This window comes from Mus pahari, chromosome 4 (genome assembly GCF_900095145.1).
Source record: "Mus pahari chromosome 4, PAHARI_EIJ_v1.1, whole genome shotgun sequence".
Classification (NCBI taxonomy): Eukaryota; Metazoa; Chordata; class Mammalia; order Rodentia; family Muridae; genus Mus; species Mus pahari.
Genome location: NC_034593.1, coordinates 98,100,405 through 98,120,404, shown reverse-complemented (window position 1 = coordinate 98,120,404; position 20,000 = coordinate 98,100,405). Strand labels below are relative to the sequence as shown.

Below are 20,000 nucleotides of genomic sequence, written 5' to 3'. Positions count from 1 at the left end.
ATCCAAGAGTTGTCATGAAATTGTTAATCAGGAAGCCAAATTCATAGAACTATTCTTCAGTCACCAATTTCTCAATCCGCCCCTCTGACTCAACCTCATCAACTTTCAGTACTAAGAAAGTCGAGTTTATAACTCTTTCAAGGGGAGAGGCTGGGAAAGATGCAAAGTGTCTAATAAACACAGCATGGAATGAACATGAATGAAGACAGTGACAGAAGGCCAGTTCACACACACACACACACACACGCACACGCACACGCACACGCACACGCACACGCACACGCACACGCATGCACCTTGAGTACCTACAAGGACTAGCCTTGGTGCTACAGCCAGAGTTGGTGCCTGTCCTCCAGGTTGAACCAAGTAGGAGAAATCTGTCCATGTGGACACACAAATGTAGGAACTCTCCACGGTGCAATAGGGAACAGTGCTGGGACTCCAGAACTCACTCACCAGGTTCAGCTCTCATTAGACGTGACACCCGGGCCACGCTGCTTGCTCGTGCTGCAGTTCCTATACACGATCTTGGTGGAGGCCTGAGAAGCAGCCGTGCCTCCACGTCTTTCCCTCTAAAATAGAAGATGATGATGATCATGTCCACCTCACGCTGTTACCTCAGGGATTGGCTAATGCAGGAAAGGATCCAGAAAAGGGCCTGGTATTTTGTAATTGCTTTTTTTGTTTTGTTTTGTTTTGTTTTGTTCATTGTGTTTTGTTCTTTGAGACAGGGTTCCTCTGTGTAGCCCTGGCTGTTCCAGAACTTACTCTGTAGACCAGGCTGGTCTTGAACTCACAGAGATCCACTTGCCCCTGGCTCTTGAGTGCTGTGTAATGTTTCTTGCAGTGTTGGGGATAGATCCTAGAGCCCTTGCACAAGTTAGGCAAGCTCTCCTCTACGGAGCTTCAGCTCCAGCCCAAGCACTAATTACTACTACACTTAGTTGTTTTATTGTGTGTGTGGGGGGGTGGGGTTCATGTATGAACATGTGTGCATGTGAACAGCTTGCAGGAAGGGGTCAGGTGGTCAGCTTGGTGGCAAGGACCCTTACCCACTGAGCCATCCTGCTCGCCTTACCCCTTCAGCATTAGTTTTGTTTTACCTTTTTTTAAAAAAGATTTATTTATTTATTATATGTAAGTACACTGTAGCTGTCTTCAGACACTTTTTCTTCTCTCCCCAGCCCCACTCGCTCCGGCCGCAGAGTTAGTTTTACTAATTCACTTTGTTTAATGAAGGCCTGTCCAGATACCCCTCTTACAGGATGAACATGTTCTCAGTATAGTTTACAATAATAGCTCACTTGTATAGAAGTTTACACTCAATACAGCATTATCTCATTTATGGCTCAAACCATGGTGTGGGAGTGAGCTCTCCATTTACAAATGAAAGGTAAGCTCCCAGAAGACCTCAGCGGCTGAGCTGCTATGAGCGGTGCCCTTATGTGTGCTGGGGTCCTGTGCCTGCTGAGGAAATGTTTTCCTTTGATAAAATGAGCCCCAGAGAGAACACTAGAAGTGGGGGCCAGATTGGCAGGAGAGGGGAGGTGCAGAAAAAGCACCCGGGCCCCGAGATCAGCGTCTTCTTACGTGTTTTCCCACGAGCGTTCCTCCTCAACCCACACTCAATCCCTCGCCCTACCAAACACCTAGGTGACTTTTTCACACTTGACCAATGCCCAACTTACACCTCTTCATTTAAACCCATGCTTGGAAAGTGAGGTCTGTCTCAACATTGCAGTTAATCATTTATTAAAGCCATTTCCACAGTGGTCTGTGTGTAAACAGCTGGACCATTTCTGCTAACTCGTAGACCTAGGGTGTCAGGTTAAGCAAATGTTTAACTAGCAGAACAAAGGCCTTTGTGCCAAATACATTTTCTAACACTTAACTTGTGCTCTGCCAGACCTGATCCACAAGGTCCTGGGAACTGGCAAGTGTTCAGCATCTCTCTCCCTACCCCCAAATCTCTCCTGGCCAAGTCAGTCACCAACTGGAGTTTCTAGTTCCCTCTCTGAGGAATTGAGCCTCCTGCTTGTTTACCAAATAAAGGAGCTGAGCCTACTCCAGCTGTTCCCCCCCCCCCCATTCCAGCTGTTTCCCAACACTTCCTTCTTGCCCAGCCTAATAAGACAGGGACAGAAGAGATGGGGAGATATTCAGTCTCTGAGCTCCCAGTACAGGCCAACAGGGCCTCCTTAGAGTCTCTGACAGAGGATGTCATCTGGGAAAGGGATGGAACCTGTTAAGAAGTAAAGTCACTAGAAAGGAGGGGAATAGATGTAATCTATTACATCTCCCTGGACAGTTCTCAAATAAAAAGAATATGCAAGTTTGCAGGCAAATAATAGTGACTGGCATTTCTTTTTCTTTTTCTTTCTTTCTTTTTTTTTTTAAAAAATGTATTGTTTACATCTGTTTGTGTGTGTGTCTTTGTGGATGTATCTGCACATGTAGGTTCCCAAGGAGGCTAGAAGAGAACATTGGCTCCCCTGTAGCAGGACTTAAAGACAGTTATGTGCTGCCTAATATGGTTGCAACTGAACTCTTTTTTTTTTTTTTTTTCCGAGACAGGGTTTCTCTGTATAGCTCTGGCTGTCCTGGAACTCACTTGGTAGACCAGGCTAGCCTCGAACTCAGAAATCCGCCTGCCTCTGCCTCCCAAGTGCTGGGATTAAAGGCCTGCGCCACCAGGCCCGGCTTGCAACTGAACTCTTATCTCTGAAAGAATAGCAAGTGTTCGTCACTGCTAAGCCATCTCTTCAGCCCCTGTAACTTCCATTCTGAGTCTGTGAGTGTGACAGGTCAGGTATTTGCTGACTCTAGTCACGTAGACACTGTTACTTCTGCTTTTTGGATGAGAGAACCCAAGAGAGGCTAAACAACTTGCCTGACATGACCCAGCTACTAAATGATGAATCAGGACCCAAACCTAGACCTGCGTAGCTCACAATCTCATTCAATGACACCACACCGTATAGCAAGTAATAAATGGAAGAGATTGCCTCCCCCTTATCGATGCCCGTCAGCGGGCACAGTGTTCATATTAGAAGTAGCAGGTGCAGCAGATAGGGGCATTACAATTGGAAATCCCATAAACAAGTGCATTTTTATTCTTTGTGTGTGGGTGGGGGTGTGTGCGTGCATGTCTGTGTATATGTGTTCATATACGTGTGGGCACATTTGCATGAGCAGGTGCATGTGCATGTATGCGCCTACATCTGGAGGACCAAGGTTTGACCTGGTAATAGTCCCCCATGGCTGTAAAACACAGGGTGTTTCCGTTGAGCCAGAGTTCCCCGGCGGAGCTAGGCTAGCTCGCTCTCTCCAGGGATTTCTGGCTTCTGCGAGCTGAAATCACAGGTGGGCCTCACATCTACCTGGTATTTAACACAGGCCTGCAGACCAGATTTCCAGTTCTGACGCACGTTTGGCAAACCCTTGAACCACAGAACCACCTGCCCACGCTAGGTAGTTTTTATTCTGGGGGAATAAAATCCTATGGGAGTATTTAACATTTAAATTTGCATGAATTATACATACTTTTCTTGGTCAAAGAAACAGCTTTGTTTTTCCTTTAGAAACTTTTTTCAATACATTTTTGATCATATTCTTTCCTCTGTCCAACCTTTTTTTTTTTTCTTAATTTTTCCAAAAAGGATTTATTTTGGCTTCTGAGACACTTGTAGTCCTGGCTACCCTGGAACTCACTAGCTAGCCTGCTCTGAACCCAGATTGGTCTGCCTTTGTTTCCTGAGTGCTGGGATGAAAGCTGTGCATACACACCCTTTCTATGTGTATGCATGGTGTCATACACTTGTTTTCCTAGTACCTAAGGCAGTAAGATTAGGAGTTCCAGGTTAGCATAGGCTATGGGGTGGGCTACAGTTTGTCTCTAACATCAAAAGGAAAATATGACATCCATTGCTTTAAGGAGGATTCATTAGTTCTTCTGTAAAGGACCATGGTATTGAAGCAACATTATATCATTATAAGGGTAACACAAAAAGCCTGATAAAATGGCTAAGGACATGGGGTTCAGTGGTAAATCAGGCCTGGAGCCCAGGGTTCAAACCCCAGTATTCCCAAAGTGGGAGAAAACTAACTGGATGAAAGTCAGCACTAGGATGCTGAGGCTGAGGTGAGGCAGAGGCAGCTTCATCTTGAGTTCATGGCAATTCCAACTTTATCTGTGTGGGGTGGTCTCAGGGAGAAGGGGAAGTAACAGATGGTCTTCTTCATGTTTGTCATAGGCAAGAGAACTCTCAGACAAGGTCTAAGGATGGGGCCTGGAGAGATGGCTCAAAGGCTAAGACCGCTGGCTTCTCTTCCAAGGGATTCTGGTTTGATTCCCAGAACCCACGTGGCTCACTGCCATCTCTAACTCCAGTTCTAGGGGAATCCGACACCCTCTTCTGGCCTCCATGGGAGCGTCACACATGTGCAGAGACGTGCATACATGCAGACAGGCAAAATAGCATTGCACAAATAAATAAAAGAAGGTTTAAGAAAAAGAAATTCCTTGGTGGTGTACACCTTTATTCCCAGCATTCAGGTGGAGCTACAGAGGGAGTTCCAGGATAGCCAGGGCTACACAGAGAAACTCTGAAAAAGCAAAGCAACCACAAAACCAAAAACAACAAACGAACAAAAAACTAAAAAAAAAAAAACCAAACTTAAGACAAAAGAATAAAAGCCCATGGTGGCTCACACCTGGAATCTTAGCCCCCCAAGAGGATGAAGCAAGAGAAACGCCTCAAGTTTGAGGCCAGCCTTAACCACATGGTGAGTCTCAGGTCAGCCTGTCTCAAAAGACCAGAAGAAGGCAAATAAGTGAAAACAGAAAGCAAACACCTTCGGGAAGTTTGTGTGGTGACACATTTGTGTGGTGACACACCCACGGGCTTGGGAGTTAGCGGCCACTGGTCAGTGGCTAAGAGCCCTGCTCACTTACGTAACTCGAAATATTTTTTTTCTCACTTTGGTCATTTAGAAAAAGGCTCTTCCACCTGCAAAGTGCGCCCAGCCTGCACAGACAAGGATTATTTCTACACCCACACAGCCTGTGATGCGCAGGGAGAGGTGGGTAGCACGCTCGGAGCACCTGTTCCCCCACTCTTTACGCTTGACCAGTGAACTCACTGGAGAAACCCCCAAGGCCTGCGTGGTGAGCCCAGGCTAGCGGGGGGCCAAGAACATGGCTTCATTCATGTTCCAAGCAGGCATCCTTTCCCTGTGTGTGTCACCCAGAACTGACATGTTCTTTTTTTCCTTTTTCTTCGTTTCTTCCGTTTGCTTAGTCCCAGGCCCCACTTGCCCATCTGTCCACACCGGCTGCCTTCCATAGTGACACTCAGTCCCAAGCGCTAGCTGCTTCCGGGGAGTACAGAGGGGATCTTTTCCTACCCCTAAGTTTCTGGAAAATGGCCTAAGTCAGTGTTTCTCCATATGTGGGTCTTGACCCCTCTGGGGTCAAATAAACCCTTTCACATGGGTCACCTAAGACTAGTTTATCCAGTTTAAACTCATCCCAGACTAGCTTACAAATAAATGAGACTCAGACTATGGTTATCTTACTTGGCTTTGATGATTTCCGGGGAGTAACCGCTAATCTACTTTTCTAACTGCTGCCTGGTCACCTCCCCACCCATGTTCCCCAAATCCTTGCTGTTTCTCCTGGCAGTGTGCTCATGGCCCATCTCCTCTCCTGGCGCCTTCTCCTCTCTCCTCCTCATTCTCCCCATCTCTCAAATGTTCAACCAGGTAACTCAAAAACCCACCTACCTCTAATCTCTCCAGTAATTGGCTGTAGCCATTTTTATTTAACCAACAGTTTTAAATTAAGGAGCAACAAAAGCTGGCCTAGACCTTTGGGTACAGAATTTAGAATTATGATACATAGCAGCAGGCCAAACCTCCACATAAGACTATTGGAAATCTTAGATATTTATATTATAATTCATAACAGTAGCAAAATTACAGTTTGGATTTGAATTATTATATGACTTACTATTATGAAGTAGCCACAAAAATGATTTTATAGTTGGGGGTCATCACAACATGAGGAACTGTTTTAGAGGGTCACACACACTTCAGGGACTGTGAGAACCACTGGCCTGACTGGCTTCAGTCCCAGCTGTTTCTCTCCAACTCCCACCCACACCAAACCTTCAGCCTCAGGACAAAGCCTTCCCTGTGTATTTTCTCTGTCTCTGGGCTGACAAACAATGCTGGTGTGAACTGAAGTGTGAGGCAGGGATCGCAGAAAAACAGAGATGCATCTCCATTCTCCCAGAGCTCACAGGGGCTGCAGAGGGAGGCCGGCCATAAGGCGGTGGAGGTGGTGTACACGGCCTGGGAGAACCCCAAAGAACAGAAGAAGCACGAGGAGTCAGAGAAAGCCTTCTTGAAAAGACCATTCAACAGTCAACAAATATTGAGGGGGTGTGGGGAGTTTTTGTTTTGACTATTTTTTGAAACAGAGTCTTATTATGTAGATAGACAATGCCAGCCTAGAATTTACAGAGATCTACTTACCTCTGCCCTCCTGAGTACCGGGCTTAAAGGTGGTCACCACCATGCTCAGCTAATAAAAAGTTTATTTATTTATTTATTTATTTGGAAAGAGTCCACACATGTTGTCTGAAGACACCTGGCACACATTTCCTGTACCACTGAATCCTCGGCAGACACACCCCTTCTCTTCTGATCAGTTTACTGTGTACAAATGTGTGACCAGGACTGAAGTCTCTACTTTCTCTAGAATTCTCATCCTTGTTCAGATCCCTAGTATCCTCCAGCATTTTTGGTAGGGTCTACAACAGTGGTTCTTAACCTTCCTAAAGCTTTGTGTGACCCTTTAATACAGTTCCTCTGGTTGTGGTGATCTCCAACCACAGCATTATTCATTGTAATTTGATAGTTATGACTGTAATATAAATATCTGATATGCAAGATATCTGAAACTTAAAGAGGTCTCAACCCACAGGTGGAGAACCAGTGTTTGAAAACATAGGCTAAACCCCCAAAGTGCTGAATCTTGCTTAATCCATTTTTTTCTGTTCTATTTGTTTTTAGACACAGCTCATGTACAAATGGGCCATACCAAAAATCTGTGGTGAGGACCTGGAGGGGGCGGTGAAGCTGCCGGCCTCTGGTGTGAAGACCCACTGCCCACCCTGTAACCCAGGCTTCTTCAAAACCAACAATAGCACCTGTGAACCTTGCCCATACGGCTCATACTCCAACGGCTCTGGTAACAGCTCGGGTGCCCTGCTTCTTACATCCTCTCCATCCTAATGCTGGCTCTCGGGTGGGCCACGTGAATACCCAGGGTAGCTAGCCGAATAGTGAAGGGCAGGCCAGTTATGAGGACCAGGGTCAGAAGTCTGTAGGTCAGGGTCAGATTTAACCACTGCCCTCCTTCCTCACTCCGTCTGCAAACGTGACCTGGGTTTCAAGAGCCTCATCTCAGGCTTCACGACAGAGATGTCCAGGATGTGGATGCTAAGTAGAAAGTTCAGGGGGCTAAGGCTGGACAGAATGGTAACTTTTGCTACACAAAGGAGGCAGGGACGGGGGGCAGGGGCGGGGCGGGGGAGATTGTGAACCTGCTAATCCTAATGCAGTTGATGGCTATGTGGGAATCACGTGAAGTACATGAGTAAGATTAAAGGGACATCGAAATGGATGTTTTAAGTAAGGACAGTTGGCATACTGGCCTGGGTGTCTAATTGGAACATGTTAAATATGTTTTGCGTCCCACTGACATATCTTTGTGCCACCGTACTGCGTCATTCACTGTTTGGCTGCCACTTGGCTGCCGCCTGTCTGTCTGGCAGCAGTGACAGTGTCTGTCGATTTCCTCCCGGGTAACTGCTCTTGTGCTTCCCCTAGATTGTACCCACTGCCCAGCAGGAACTGAGCCTGCTGTGGGATTTGAGTACAAATGGTGGAACACACTGCCCTCCAACATGGAAACTACGGTTCTCAGTGGGATCAACTTTGAATACAAGGGCCTGACAGGTGACTGCCCCTCCCCACCTAACCTGCACTCTCACTCCCTGCACTTGCCCGCCCGGGGAGTGACCCATCCCCCTGAAAGCACCACTCCTTACAGCAGACATGCCAATGATGCTCAGTTTCAGAGACAGCTAGGAAAAACCATGGATGGTTTATGCCTGTGACTCCAGCACTCAGGAGGCTGAGACAGGAGCGTCACTGTAATATGAGGCAATGGTGAGGTCCAGGCTGGCCTCAGGGTGAAATCCTTCTCAAAGCAACAAAATTATTAAAAATAAAGTAAAAGGGGTCGAGGCAAAAGGATTGCCGCAAGATCTGGCCAGCCTGGGCTACAGAGTGAGAGAAAGGGGGTTGGGGAGAAAGAGAAGGAGAAGGAGCGGGGCAGGTACCTAGGAAGAAAGGACATAAGTAAGTTAGTTGCCAGGATAAGCAAAGGTCTGGCTACCTTGAAGGACAGGGCTATTATCTCTAGAGTGTCACCCAGTATACATTTGCCAACACCTGGGGGCATTAACCCTTTTCTCTCCTTTTCCAGGCTGGGAGGTAGCTGGTGACCACATTTATACAGCTGTTGGAGCCTCAGACAACGACTTCATGATTCTCACTCTGGTTGTACCAGGATTTAGGTAAGGAAAACCCAAGCCAACCTGGCTACATCCAAATCCCACGTCCTCAAGAATGTGGTAGAGGAGAGGGCTCCGGAGTTGAGTCAATCCAGAAGACAGGAACACACACGATGGCCATGTTAACTGGACACGAGCACATTTTCTTTGCTATCACCAGTGGTCGTTACTTTTCTAAAATTTATTTTTATCTTGTATGTGTATGAATGTTTGCTCGAATGTATGTATGTATGTGCCCCCATGAGAGACCAGAAGAGGACACCGGATTCCCTAGAACTGGAGTCACAGGTAACTGCAAGCCACCATGTGGGTGCTAGGAATCAAATCGCAGTACTCTGCAATTGCAGAGCAGCCAGCCAGTGTCCCCAGCCTCTGAGCAGCCAGTGTCCCCAGCCCCTGAGCAGTCTCTCCAGAGCCCTGCTCCCACCCCCACACCCCAGGGTAGATTAGTTTGAATGCCAACTTGATAAGATTTGAAATCACCCGGGCGACGTATCTCTAGTACGTCAGGAAGGGCATTACCAGAGAGGACTGACTAAGGGGAAAAGATCTATCTTGGATATTGAGCCACCTTGTGCTCCAGCGGCCACACTTCCCCAGCAAGTGGACTTTACCCCTCAGACCATGAGCCAAATAAGCAAACCCCTTCTTCTTAAGTTGCTTTTCATCAGGCATTTTGTCACAGCAATGAGAACAATAACTAAATATTCCGCCCGCGCTGTATTGGCCCCACCTAGCCTCTCTCACTGACAGGCCGCTTGAATCCCTCCTCTTCACAATACCCGAGAGAGTTTTAGAGATGTAAAACAGGGCCACGGTCTCCTTTGCAGTTCATTTTTTGTGCATTTATTTATGAGGCTCTTTTACTTTGTGTGTATGGATGTTTTACATGGGTATGTACATGCATCTTGTGCGTGCCTATTGGATCCCCTGGGAGTGCTGGGCTATGTATGGTTGTGAGCCACCATATAGGTTTCTGGGACTTGAAGCTGGGTCTTCGGCAAGAGCAGCAACAGCTCTAAACCACGGAGCCATCGCTATCGCTCACATACAGTTAGTTCATTTTTACCAGCTGAAGATTAGGCCAGAAGATTGAGCAGAACTGGCCCTATTATAAAGCACATTTGCACCTGGTGTACTGTTGGATATCAATACTATAATGAGAGATAAAGAAGACATTTATCACCTCCATGTGGTCGCTGATGGAACTAGGTCATCATATAGCTTGGGTGGCACAATTGGACTTAGTTCCCACTTCTTTCCAACAAATATCTTATCTAGGTTCCCCCAAACCCACAGCTAACCCTTTCTGCTGTCTTAGACTCTCCGAATAGCACTTCCTGGCCTCTGAGATGACTTTCAATGTTTCTCTCACAGACCTCCACAGTCAGTGGTGGCAGACACAGAGAACAAAGAGGTGGCCAGGATCACATTTGTCTTCGAGACCATCTGCTCTGTGAACTGTGAGCTCTACTTCATGGTGGTACGTTTCTTCTCCTAGCCAGACGGGGGGCTTCCATGGGAGGGTTGGCCCAGCATGGCCCAGCATGGCCCAGCAAGGCCCAGCAGTGAGGCAGTATACTGGACACCCATCAGGGTGATCCCACAGAGCAAGAGCCCAGAGGGACTGCCAGGGACTCCACAGTACTTAACACAGGTCTGACCAGTGTGTTAGCCCACAGCATAGTGCTTGCCTCACGAAGCAATGGCGCCTTCCTCACTTGCCTCCCCTGGGCTCAGGGCATGAATTCCAGGACCAATACTCCAGTGGAGACGTGGAAGGGCAGCAAAGGCAAACAGTCCTATACGTACACCATCGAGGAGAATGCCACCGTGAGCTTCACGTGGGCCTTCCAGAGAACCACCCTCCACGAAACAGTGAGTCCTTCTCGTCCCTCCCGTCCTTCCCCCCTTCCATCCCTCCCCCCTCCCGTCCCTCCCGTCCTGGGTGCAGACTATGAGCACAGGGCTCCTGCACAGGGCTCCTGCCATGAGCTCACTCTGGCTTCTGAGTTCATAATCTGCAGGAGCCAAACAGGAATGCTCAGCCTGGCCCTCTGAGGGCTTCTAGCCTTTTCTAAATGACTTCCAGGAAAGATGACATTGAATACCTTCAATCATCTGTCCCTGTCCCTTGCAGTCTCTACCACAGGTGAAGCCAGACCTGTGGCTATTTTTTAAAAAGAATCATTCTGCTTGTCTTTCATTTTTGAAACAGGGTCTTGGTGTGTAACCCAGGCTGACCTAGAACCTGTAACCCTCATGCCTTAGCCTTCCCAGAGCTAGATTAAAAACTTGGCTTTAACCGGGCGTGGTGGCACACGCCTTTAATCCCAGTACTTGGGAGGCAGAGGCAGGTGGATTTCTGAGTTCGANCCAAAAAAAAAAACAAAAAAAACAAAAAAACAAAACCACCAACAACAACAACAACAACAACAACAAAAAACAACAAAAAACACCTTGGCTTTATTTTCTTAACTCAAAAAAAAAAATACAGATGTATTGCAGAAAACATAGTCAACCTGGGCTATAAAGTGGGCCCTGTCTCAAAAAACAAACAAAAAAACAAACAAATCACCCATAATCCTGTTACCCAGAGATAACCCAATGACTATCTTGGAGAGTGTGCATTCCTTGTTTCTATGTCTATCTCTGCATCCCACACGTATAGTAAGTATGTATTTTAATCCCCACCCCTCAGTCTGGTGTTTAGAGACAGGCCGTTCTAATCCAGGCTGCATGCCGTCCACCTTGAGATCCTCCTGCCTCTTCCCCCTGGGTGTTGGGATTCTAGGGCAGTAAGACCACACCCAGTCCTAGTTTTGATTTCTTTTTAAGTACGTGGATTTTTTTTTCTTTGACAAACATTCCCCCCTGACCCCATATATTAGAATATCCTATAAATTCCCCATGGCACATAGCATTTTAACATGGAACTTAAAATGGGTTAGTCTTGTTAATTACACAAAATATACCTTAAAAGCCATTGTTCTTTTTAAAGTTAAACTATTTATTTATTTATTTATTTAAGTTTTGGTTTTTTGAGACAGGGTTTCTCTGTGTAGAGTTCCTCCTGCCTCTGCCTCCCAAGGGCTGGGATTTAAGGTGCACACTGCCACCACCCAGCTCACAATTTATTTTTAGTATTGTTCATCTTTAATTTTCATACAAAGAGCCACCATTAAATAAAGTGAGAAAGATGCTTCTAGTGGTTCAGTCAGTACCAGCTGTTGCCATGGAGTCCGAGGACCTGGGTTTGATCTCTAGCATCCATGTAAAAGCCAGGACATGAGACAGTTCAGTGAGAAACCCTGTCTCAAAAAATGAGATGGAGAGTAACAAAAGAAACGTCTGATGTCCACATCTGGCTTCTACATGCATGCTCACATATGTGTATGTACATTCACATGCACATATACACACATACACATGTGTACATGCACAAGTAAAGTGAAAATAAACTCTGCTCTTCCTATGGCTGCTGCTGCTTCAGGCCTCTCCCTTCTCTGCTTTTGTTCCCTTATCTCCAGGGCAGGAAGTATGCTAATGATGTGGCCAAGATCTACTCAATCAATGTCACAAACGTCATGGGAGGCGTGGCCTCCTACTGCCGTCCCTGTGCCCTAGAAGCCTCTGATTTGGGCTCCTCCTGCACCTCTTGTCCTGCTGGCCATTTCATCAACCGGGATTCTGGGACCTGCCACCTCTGTCCCTCTAACACCATCCTGAAAGCCCACCAGCCTTACGGTGCACAGGCCTGCGTGCCCTGTGGTCCAGGGACCAAGAACAACAAGGTGCCAGGTTCTAAGTGGAATTCTCCAGGGGCTGATACCCATGTGCCCCCCCCCTTATAGACCCCCCACCCCACCTCCACGCTCAGGTTGTTGTGGAGGACACTAACCAGAAGGTGTTTGTGGGTGGTGAGTCCATAGCAGGAGGTCTTGTCTTCCCTCTGTAGCAGGCAAGTCACATTTTCAGTTGGTGGAGATCAGTGACCCTGTGGTCCAGAGGTTTGGCATCTGTGCTGAGACCTGAAAGGAAAAGTCGTGGGGTCTGTGGCCCCAGTTCAGCTCATTAGCACAGTAATCTGCCCCTCTGTTTTAGGAAGTGAGTCAACCTTTGCAGGTACCTACAGTTAATCAGCATTGCTGCCATCCATCCAAGGGGCTTCTTAGCTCTATAGATATAAGAATCTAGTGTGGCCAAACAGTGACACTGCCCCCAAGTAGTTTTGCATCCAAGTGCATACCTGTACGAGCCAGGCATGGTGGCGCCTATCAGTAATCCCGCACCTGGGAGATAGAGGAGAGGAAGTCAGGAGCTCAGGGTTGTTCTTATCCTACACAGCAAGTTTGAGACCAGCAAAGAACTCACGAGACCCTGTCTCAAACAAAACAAAACAAAACAAGATAAAACCCCAAACAAAGTACATATGAAGAAAGGGTCTTAGATAGTTGTTAACATTTAGAATTAATTTGTATTTCGACTGATCACACCAGAAAGACACCTATCAGACATTATTCATTTATTTACATTTATTTATGTATTTATGAGACCAGGTCCCATGTAGTCCCGACCAACCTCAAACACTATATAGTCTTGCTCTATCTGTCTGCAAAGTATGTACATTCATTGTACAGACCCCTGAAAATCTCTTAGGGCAGTGGTTCTCAACCGTTGAGTGTGGGGTCACATGCCAGATATCCTGCATATCAGGTATTCACATGACAATTTATAATAGTAGCAAAATTACAGTTATGAGGTAGGTAGCAATCAAGATGATTCTATGGTTTGGTGTCTTTTTTTTTTTTTTTTTTTTGGTTTTTCGAGACAGGGTTTCTCTGTATAGCCCTGGCTGTCCTGGAACTCACTTGGTAGACCAGGCTGGCCTCNGAACTCACTTGGTAGACCAGGCTGGCCTCGAACTCAGAAATCCGCCTGCCTCTGCCTCCCGAGTGCTGGGATTAAAGGCCTGCGCCACCAGGACCGGCTGGTTTGGTGTCTTAATGGGCCACAGCATTAGAAAGGTTGAAGACCACTCACGGTCTTAGGGTTCACCTGAGACATTCTTTATAGTCTTCCCCTGGAGCTCCCTCTGCTGGTGGGGTAAGGGGAGAATGGCAGTATGTCAGACTGCCTCTGACTGGGCTCTCTAACACAAGGAACAGGAAGCAAAACTCCTTCCATAGTTGGGTTTCCTACAGAGAACTCCACCAAAAGGAAGCGAGTTTCGGTGTGTTTGAAATGGCCATGTGTGTGCTGCACAGGCAGGGAAGAATGGAAGCCTCTTTCTTGCCACCCTTATTTCAGTTAAGGCCCCGCTCTCTTCTGCTTGAAAGGCAGGGTTGGTCACGGAGCACATGCCCAGCCTGCACAAGGCTCTAGGTTTGATCCCTAGCACAAAACAAAATCAGACAGAGATCCCCCTGTGAATACTGGCATGAGAACCTCAGAGTCCTGCAGTGGAATACATGTGCCACAGTAAATCAGAGGTCTATTCAAAGACTGAGACAAGGGGACATTTAGCGGACATGAATGAAAAGTGTGTCAGCCATATTGGAACAGGGATGGTTGGCCACCATGATTAACACGAGAGCAGCAGGCATCAGTCCAAGGCTGAGTGGACAGTTGCCGGGCAGATGTCCTTGTAAAAGTCCTTTGTGTATCCAAGGGGTGTCCTTGTAAGAGTCTGCACACTGGTGCCTCTGTCAGTCTTTCATGATGGCCACCACTTCATCTTATATGTGCCAATAATCAATAGCAAGGCCGATCCTTTAGGGGTCAGCTTCACTTCGTTTACTGTACCGCAGTCCTTCCTTTCTCCTCTTTCATTTCATCCCGGCTGGCGCAGGCTGGGGGGGGTGGGGGGTGGGGAGAGGCCCGCTGTACTCCACTGCAGCTCCCAAGGCCTGAGACAGGCCACTGACAGGACCCTCTTCCCCCTCAGATCCACTCTCTCTGCTACAACGACTGCACCTTCTCCCGAAACACCCCCAGCAGGATTTTCAACTACAACTTCTCAGCTCTGGCAGGCACCGTCTCTCTGGCAGGGGTGCCGAGCTTCACTTCAAAGGGGCTGAAGTATTTTCATCATTTCACCCTGAGTATCTGTGGAAACCAGGTAAGCTGTGTAAGCTAGCAGTGTGCGCACCAGAAAGTGGAATGGAGGCCAGGTGTGAGCACAGGAGGAAAAAAAACAAAAACAAAAACAAACAAACAAACAAAAAACCCAACACAAAGAAAGAAAACAGAATCTCCGAGGCAGCCAGGGAAGGGGAGAATTAAAGAGATTTAAATAGTTGTAGCCAGCCTCCTGCAGGGAGCTGGGAGAAGTAACCAGGGGGATCTGGAGCGTGTGTCTTCCTATTCCTGCTTCAGCCTCCCAAGTACAAGGTATACACTCATCTCCACGGCTGGTCATGGCAAGGTTAGTAAAGACCAGAGGTGCCAGGCAGGGTGGCACAGAAACAATCCCTGCCCTCAGACGGTTGAGGCAGGAGGATCTGGAATTTGAGGTCAGGCTATACAGGGCAACTATCTCAAAAAAAAAAAAAAAAAAAAGCCCGGAAGAGAAGCCAGTTTCCTCCTCAGCACACAGTTTGCTTTGTTTTATGTTGCTCTTTCACAAAACCCAAGGGAGAGGAGAGGCTGTGAGAACTTTGGCAGGCGTAAGGCCCTAGGTTCATTCTCCCAGAACCCAAGGTCATCCAGACTTAGGAGTCCTTACGTACCTAGCAATCCCACGTATTTGGGGGAGGGAGGATGGAGCAGGGCAATTATTTGTTCTATCGGGTTACTCTGTTTGAACCCCTGGGAGTCGGTCCATACAGTGCTTCCACGATAACAGAGCCATAGCACCAAGGGAGACAAGAAGGGAGCAAAACCCAGCCCTAATGCTCCAGTAAATGTCACTGGCCTCAGGACTCATGCATAGCTCAGCTTCTGTCTAGAGGATGCACGCAGGAAGGACCCTTGACCAGTTGCTTAGAACTCCAAAGCAGCTGCTACCAGCACAGTCGAGGTGACCACAGGGAAGTACAAGGCCAGTGTCTAGAAACTGGGACAAATCTTTACCTTCTCCTCCACTCCCGCCTCTTCCCCCTTCCATCTTCTTGTGAGAATCACTCCACTGCAGCGCAGGATGGGGAAGCTTATCTTTTAGATGTGGGGGCATGGGGAATGTCCCCTGTTCCTTCTGGGACTCTTCTGTGATCATTTGCTTTCTTCCACATCATGTGCCCCACCAGGGGAAAAAAATGGCTGTGTGCACAGACAATGTCACTGACCTCCGGATCCCTGATGGTGAGACCAGCTTCTCTAAGTCTGTCACAGCCTATGTCTGCCAGGTGGTCATCATCCCCTCCGAGGTGATGGGCTACAAGGCCGGGGTGTCCTCACAGCCCGTCAGCCTTGCTGACCGACTTGTTGGTGAGTAAGCCGGCTGCCCTAGGCTTGCTTGAGTGTATGTCTGTGTGTCTGTGTGCTTCTCTCAGTGTATGTGTGTCTCTTTGTATATGTGTGTATGTATGTGTTTCTGTGTGTCTGTGTGTCTGTGTATATGTGTATGTGTGTCTCTGTGTGTGTCTGTTTATATAGGTGTCTCTGTGTGTAGGTTTGTGTGCCTCTGTGCGTATTTGTGTGTGTGTATCTGTGTATCTGTTTGCATGTGTGTCTCTGTGTGTTTCTGTGTGTATGTGTGTATCTCTGTATGAGTTTCTGTTTGCATCTGTGTCTGTGTGCATGCCTCTGTATTTGTGTGTCTCTCTGTGTATTTGTGTGGGTCTCTGTGTGTCTGTGTCTGTCTGTGTATTAGCGACTATGTGGCTGGTGGCTGGAAGGTACATGACCCCACGTGAGGGGTCCAACCTCCTGATCTTTTCTCAATTCCATTCCATGTGCCCCTGATATCACTTTTGCATGAGCCACAATGCAATATGATGAAATAAAGGTTGGTTGTTGACAGGCCTTGAAAGCATTTAGGTAGTTGCCAGCTAACACTGTGAGCAAGAGCTAATCGGGAGCTCTGGTTTGACAGGAGTGTCAACAGACGTGACTTTGGACGGAATCGTCTCCCCAGCTGAACTTTTTCACCCAGAGACCTCAGGGGTCCCGGACATAGTCTTCTTTTTTAGGTGAGAATGAAAGACCAGGCTAAAGCAACCTCAGACTCTTCCACAAAATTGCACTCCCCCCTGCCCCACAGTCCACCTTCTACTTGTCAAGCCTGAGCAAGATTGAGGTCTAAGGCTACCCAGTCATCCGAGCAAAAGCTGGCTGTAACTTGACATGAGCCTTTTTGCATATTCCTGGGGCCATTAAGCACTGGGTCAGGGAGACCGACGGAGGATCTGCCATGGACTTCCCTTCCCTGAAGGAGGTCCCAGTCTGTGCTAGCCTTTGCTTTCTTAGGCCAGAGCATTGCCCCCTTGATTAGTTTTCCCCGGTCTCTACTCTTTCCACATAAGGACCAAAGTTTGTGCCCTCCCTGTCTGTCAAGGAAAACCTGAGTCCATACGTGCCCAAATCGCCCCATGTTGATTCCATAAAATGGCTTCCCAGTGATGGTGGAGTGAGCCTCCCCTAAGGCCTTGGCTCTCACTGCAGATCCAATGATGTGACTCAGTCCTGCAGTTCTGGAAGATCAACCACCATTCGCCTCAGATGCAACCCAATGAAAGCTGCTCCGGGTACCCTGCGGCTACCCAGGTAACCTCTGTGGCGGGGCCGCACCAGTCACAGCCTGCCCTTGCCGGGACTCACACCACCCTGAGACAGACACTATTTTTAAAAAGGAAAAAAAAAAATCATTTTAGATCCATTCGTGGGCTCTTGGGGGCACAGTCTTGGTCCCTGGATCTTAACTCAAAGTAAAAAAAATAATAATAATAAGCAGGGCGTGGTGGTGCACGCCTTTAATCCCAGCACTTGGGAGGCAGAGAGGCAGGTGGATCTTGGAGGTGAGGCCAGCTTAGTCTACAGATCAAGTTTTAGGCCACCAGGATGACATAGTGACATATTGTCTCAAAGGGGGAGAGGGACAGGATATTTGCTCTATCAATAGTGTGGAAGTAGAAAAAAAGCCACCTCTCCATTGTAAATATCACACACAGCAAAGCACGCGCTTATCCAAGAACCAAGTGTGGGAGTGCATGTCTGGAACCTCAGTACTTAGGTACAGACAGAAGGACCAAGATAGTTTGCATATTCCTGGGGCCATTATACACTGGGGCAGGGAGAAATATAGAGTATTTGTCACAGATTTCCCTTCCCTGAAGGATGACCCATATATATATATATATATATATATATATATATATATATTTTTTTTTTTTTTTTGACTAAGCCAGTACATTGCTGCCTTGACTAGCTCTCCCTGGTCCTCACTCTCTCCACGTAAAGACCAAAGTTTGTGCCCCAGCTGAGGTTGATCTCAGCTACATAATGAATTCAATGCCAGCCTGGACTACATCTAATTTCAGGGCAGGTTGAGGGAGGCATTTTGGGGAGAGAGAGAAGATGAATCAGGTATGAAGTGTCACAGGCATCCAACGTGACAACTTGGTCTCCTTTCTATTTTGCTAGCATGTGCTCTGATGGGACCTGTGATGGCTGTAACTTCCACTTCCTGTGGGAGAGTGTGGCCGCTTGTCCACTCTGCTCGACCTCTGACTACCACACTTTTGTCAGCAGCTGTGTGGCTGGGATCCAGGTAGGCCGCCCTCTGCTTGGGAACGCCCGGGAGACAAGGGGTTATGAGTTCTGACGTCCTTGTTTTTCTCCCCAACAGAAGACGACTTACATGTGGCGAGAACCAAAGTTGTGCTCTGGGGGCATTTCCCTGCCTGAGCAGAGAGTTACCATCTGCAAAACGATCGATTTCTGGTTAAAAGTGGGCATCTTGGCTGGCACCTGTACCGCCATCCTGCTCACTGCCCTGACCTGCTACTTTTGGAAGAAGAATCAAAAGTACACGGTGGGGTGTTGGAGTCTGAGGGAGGTCGGAGTTGGGTCCTTGAGCCAGGGTATTACTGAGAGCTTTTTTAGAGTTGACTATTGACCCTGCGATTGTCCCGAGACTTTTAAAGATACTCATCCACGGCAGGTCTTGGTGACTTTCGTTCTTGAGCAGGGATGGCTATCTAAAAACGGCTCTAAGATTCTCTAAGGAATAATCAAACCGGGTGAGGTGGTGCATGCCTTTAATGTCAGTACTTAAGAGGCAGAGACAAGCAGATTTCTCTGAGCTCAAGGCACTATCTCAAAATAAGAAAACAAACAAAAAAAACCAGAAAAACAAAAACAAAACAAAACAAAAAAAACAAAAGAAAAAGAAAAGAAAGGAAGGAAGGAAGGAAAGAAGGAAGGAAGGAAGGAAGGAAGGATCAATCCTTGGGACAAGGTTGTAAATTTGTGGTAAAGTACTTGCCTAGCATGGATTCAAATTCCAGGAAAAAAAAAAGAATGTTCTTAATTTGTGGTTTTTATTAACAATGAAAAAGCAAGATATAGTACATGCCTGTAATCCCAACACTTGGGAGGTCAAGGTGAGAGGACTCAGAGTTCAGGATTATCTCCCAGCTACATATCAGTTCTGAGACAGCCTGGGCTACATGAAACCCTGTCTCACAAAACCCAAAACCAAACAAACAAGGCATGACTTTATAATTTCAATATTTCTGTTAACCTTTGATATCACAGAACCAAGCAGCCTTGAAGAAAACAGATCACTAACCAGGGAAGCAAGATCCCTTGTGTTCACCTGCCCTTCACGCCATCGCACAAGGCTTTGCCCTTACTATGACAGGCTCCATCTATTTGTAGCCCAGCCTTTCCACCTCGCTCCCACACTCACATCTCCTGCCTCCTCTGCTCCCTTGTTTCACAGATTAGAATACAAATACTCCAAGTTGGTAATGAATGCTACTCTTAAAGACTGCGACCTGCCAGCAGCCGACAGCTGTGCCATCATGGAAGGAGAGGATGTGGAAGATGACCTCATCTTTACCAGCAAGAAGTCCCTCTTTGGGAAGATCAAATCCTTTACCTCCAAGGTAGGAAGGGATGAGACGTGAACTAAAAACCAGCTTGGGGGTGGGGGGAGCATGGACACTAGGATACTGAGTGGCCCTGCTCCATACAAGACCTCTACTCTGATCCCCACTCCCAGAACTCTTCTGGCCTCTCCTAAAAAGTGTCCCCTTCCTCTGTCGCTCACAACAATAACAATAACTCTCTTCCTGGAGCCTAGGCTGTTCTTGACCAGGCCCCTTCCTCCCAGGGTGCATTCTGGTGGGTGGATTGTTGGGGTCTTTTAACTTCCAGATGTGTGTGTGTGTGTGTGTGTGTGTGTGTGTG

The 20,000-nt window shown here is 47.4% G+C and overlaps 1 protein-coding gene across 4 annotated transcripts in view; it reads left to right on the top strand.

Annotated features, from left to right (window-relative positions):
- Nucleotides 1–20,000, top strand: part of Kiaa1324 (KIAA1324 ortholog) — a 78,443-nt gene that overhangs the window by 54,770 nt on the left and 3,673 nt on the right. For all 4 annotated transcript variants that reach the window (XM_021195750.2, XM_021195752.2, XM_029537930.1 and 1 more), the window contains 14 exons: nucleotides 4,994–5,082; nucleotides 7,078–7,255; nucleotides 7,897–8,025; nucleotides 8,558–8,648; nucleotides 10,023–10,128; nucleotides 10,386–10,523; nucleotides 12,176–12,439; nucleotides 14,593–14,766; nucleotides 15,893–16,073; nucleotides 16,681–16,777; nucleotides 17,250–17,351; nucleotides 18,228–18,354; nucleotides 18,433–18,611; nucleotides 19,531–19,696. In XM_021195750.2, the coding sequence (XP_021051409.1) occupies nucleotides 4,994–5,082; nucleotides 7,078–7,255; nucleotides 7,897–8,025; nucleotides 8,558–8,648; nucleotides 10,023–10,128; nucleotides 10,386–10,523; nucleotides 12,176–12,439; nucleotides 14,593–14,766; nucleotides 15,893–16,073; nucleotides 16,681–16,777; nucleotides 17,250–17,351; nucleotides 18,228–18,354; nucleotides 18,433–18,611; nucleotides 19,531–19,696 (2,021 nt within the window). The remainder of the gene's footprint in view (nucleotides 1–4,993; nucleotides 5,083–7,077; nucleotides 7,256–7,896; nucleotides 8,026–8,557; nucleotides 8,649–10,022; nucleotides 10,129–10,385; nucleotides 10,524–12,175; nucleotides 12,440–14,592; nucleotides 14,767–15,892; nucleotides 16,074–16,680; nucleotides 16,778–17,249; nucleotides 17,352–18,227; nucleotides 18,355–18,432; nucleotides 18,612–19,530; nucleotides 19,697–20,000) is intronic.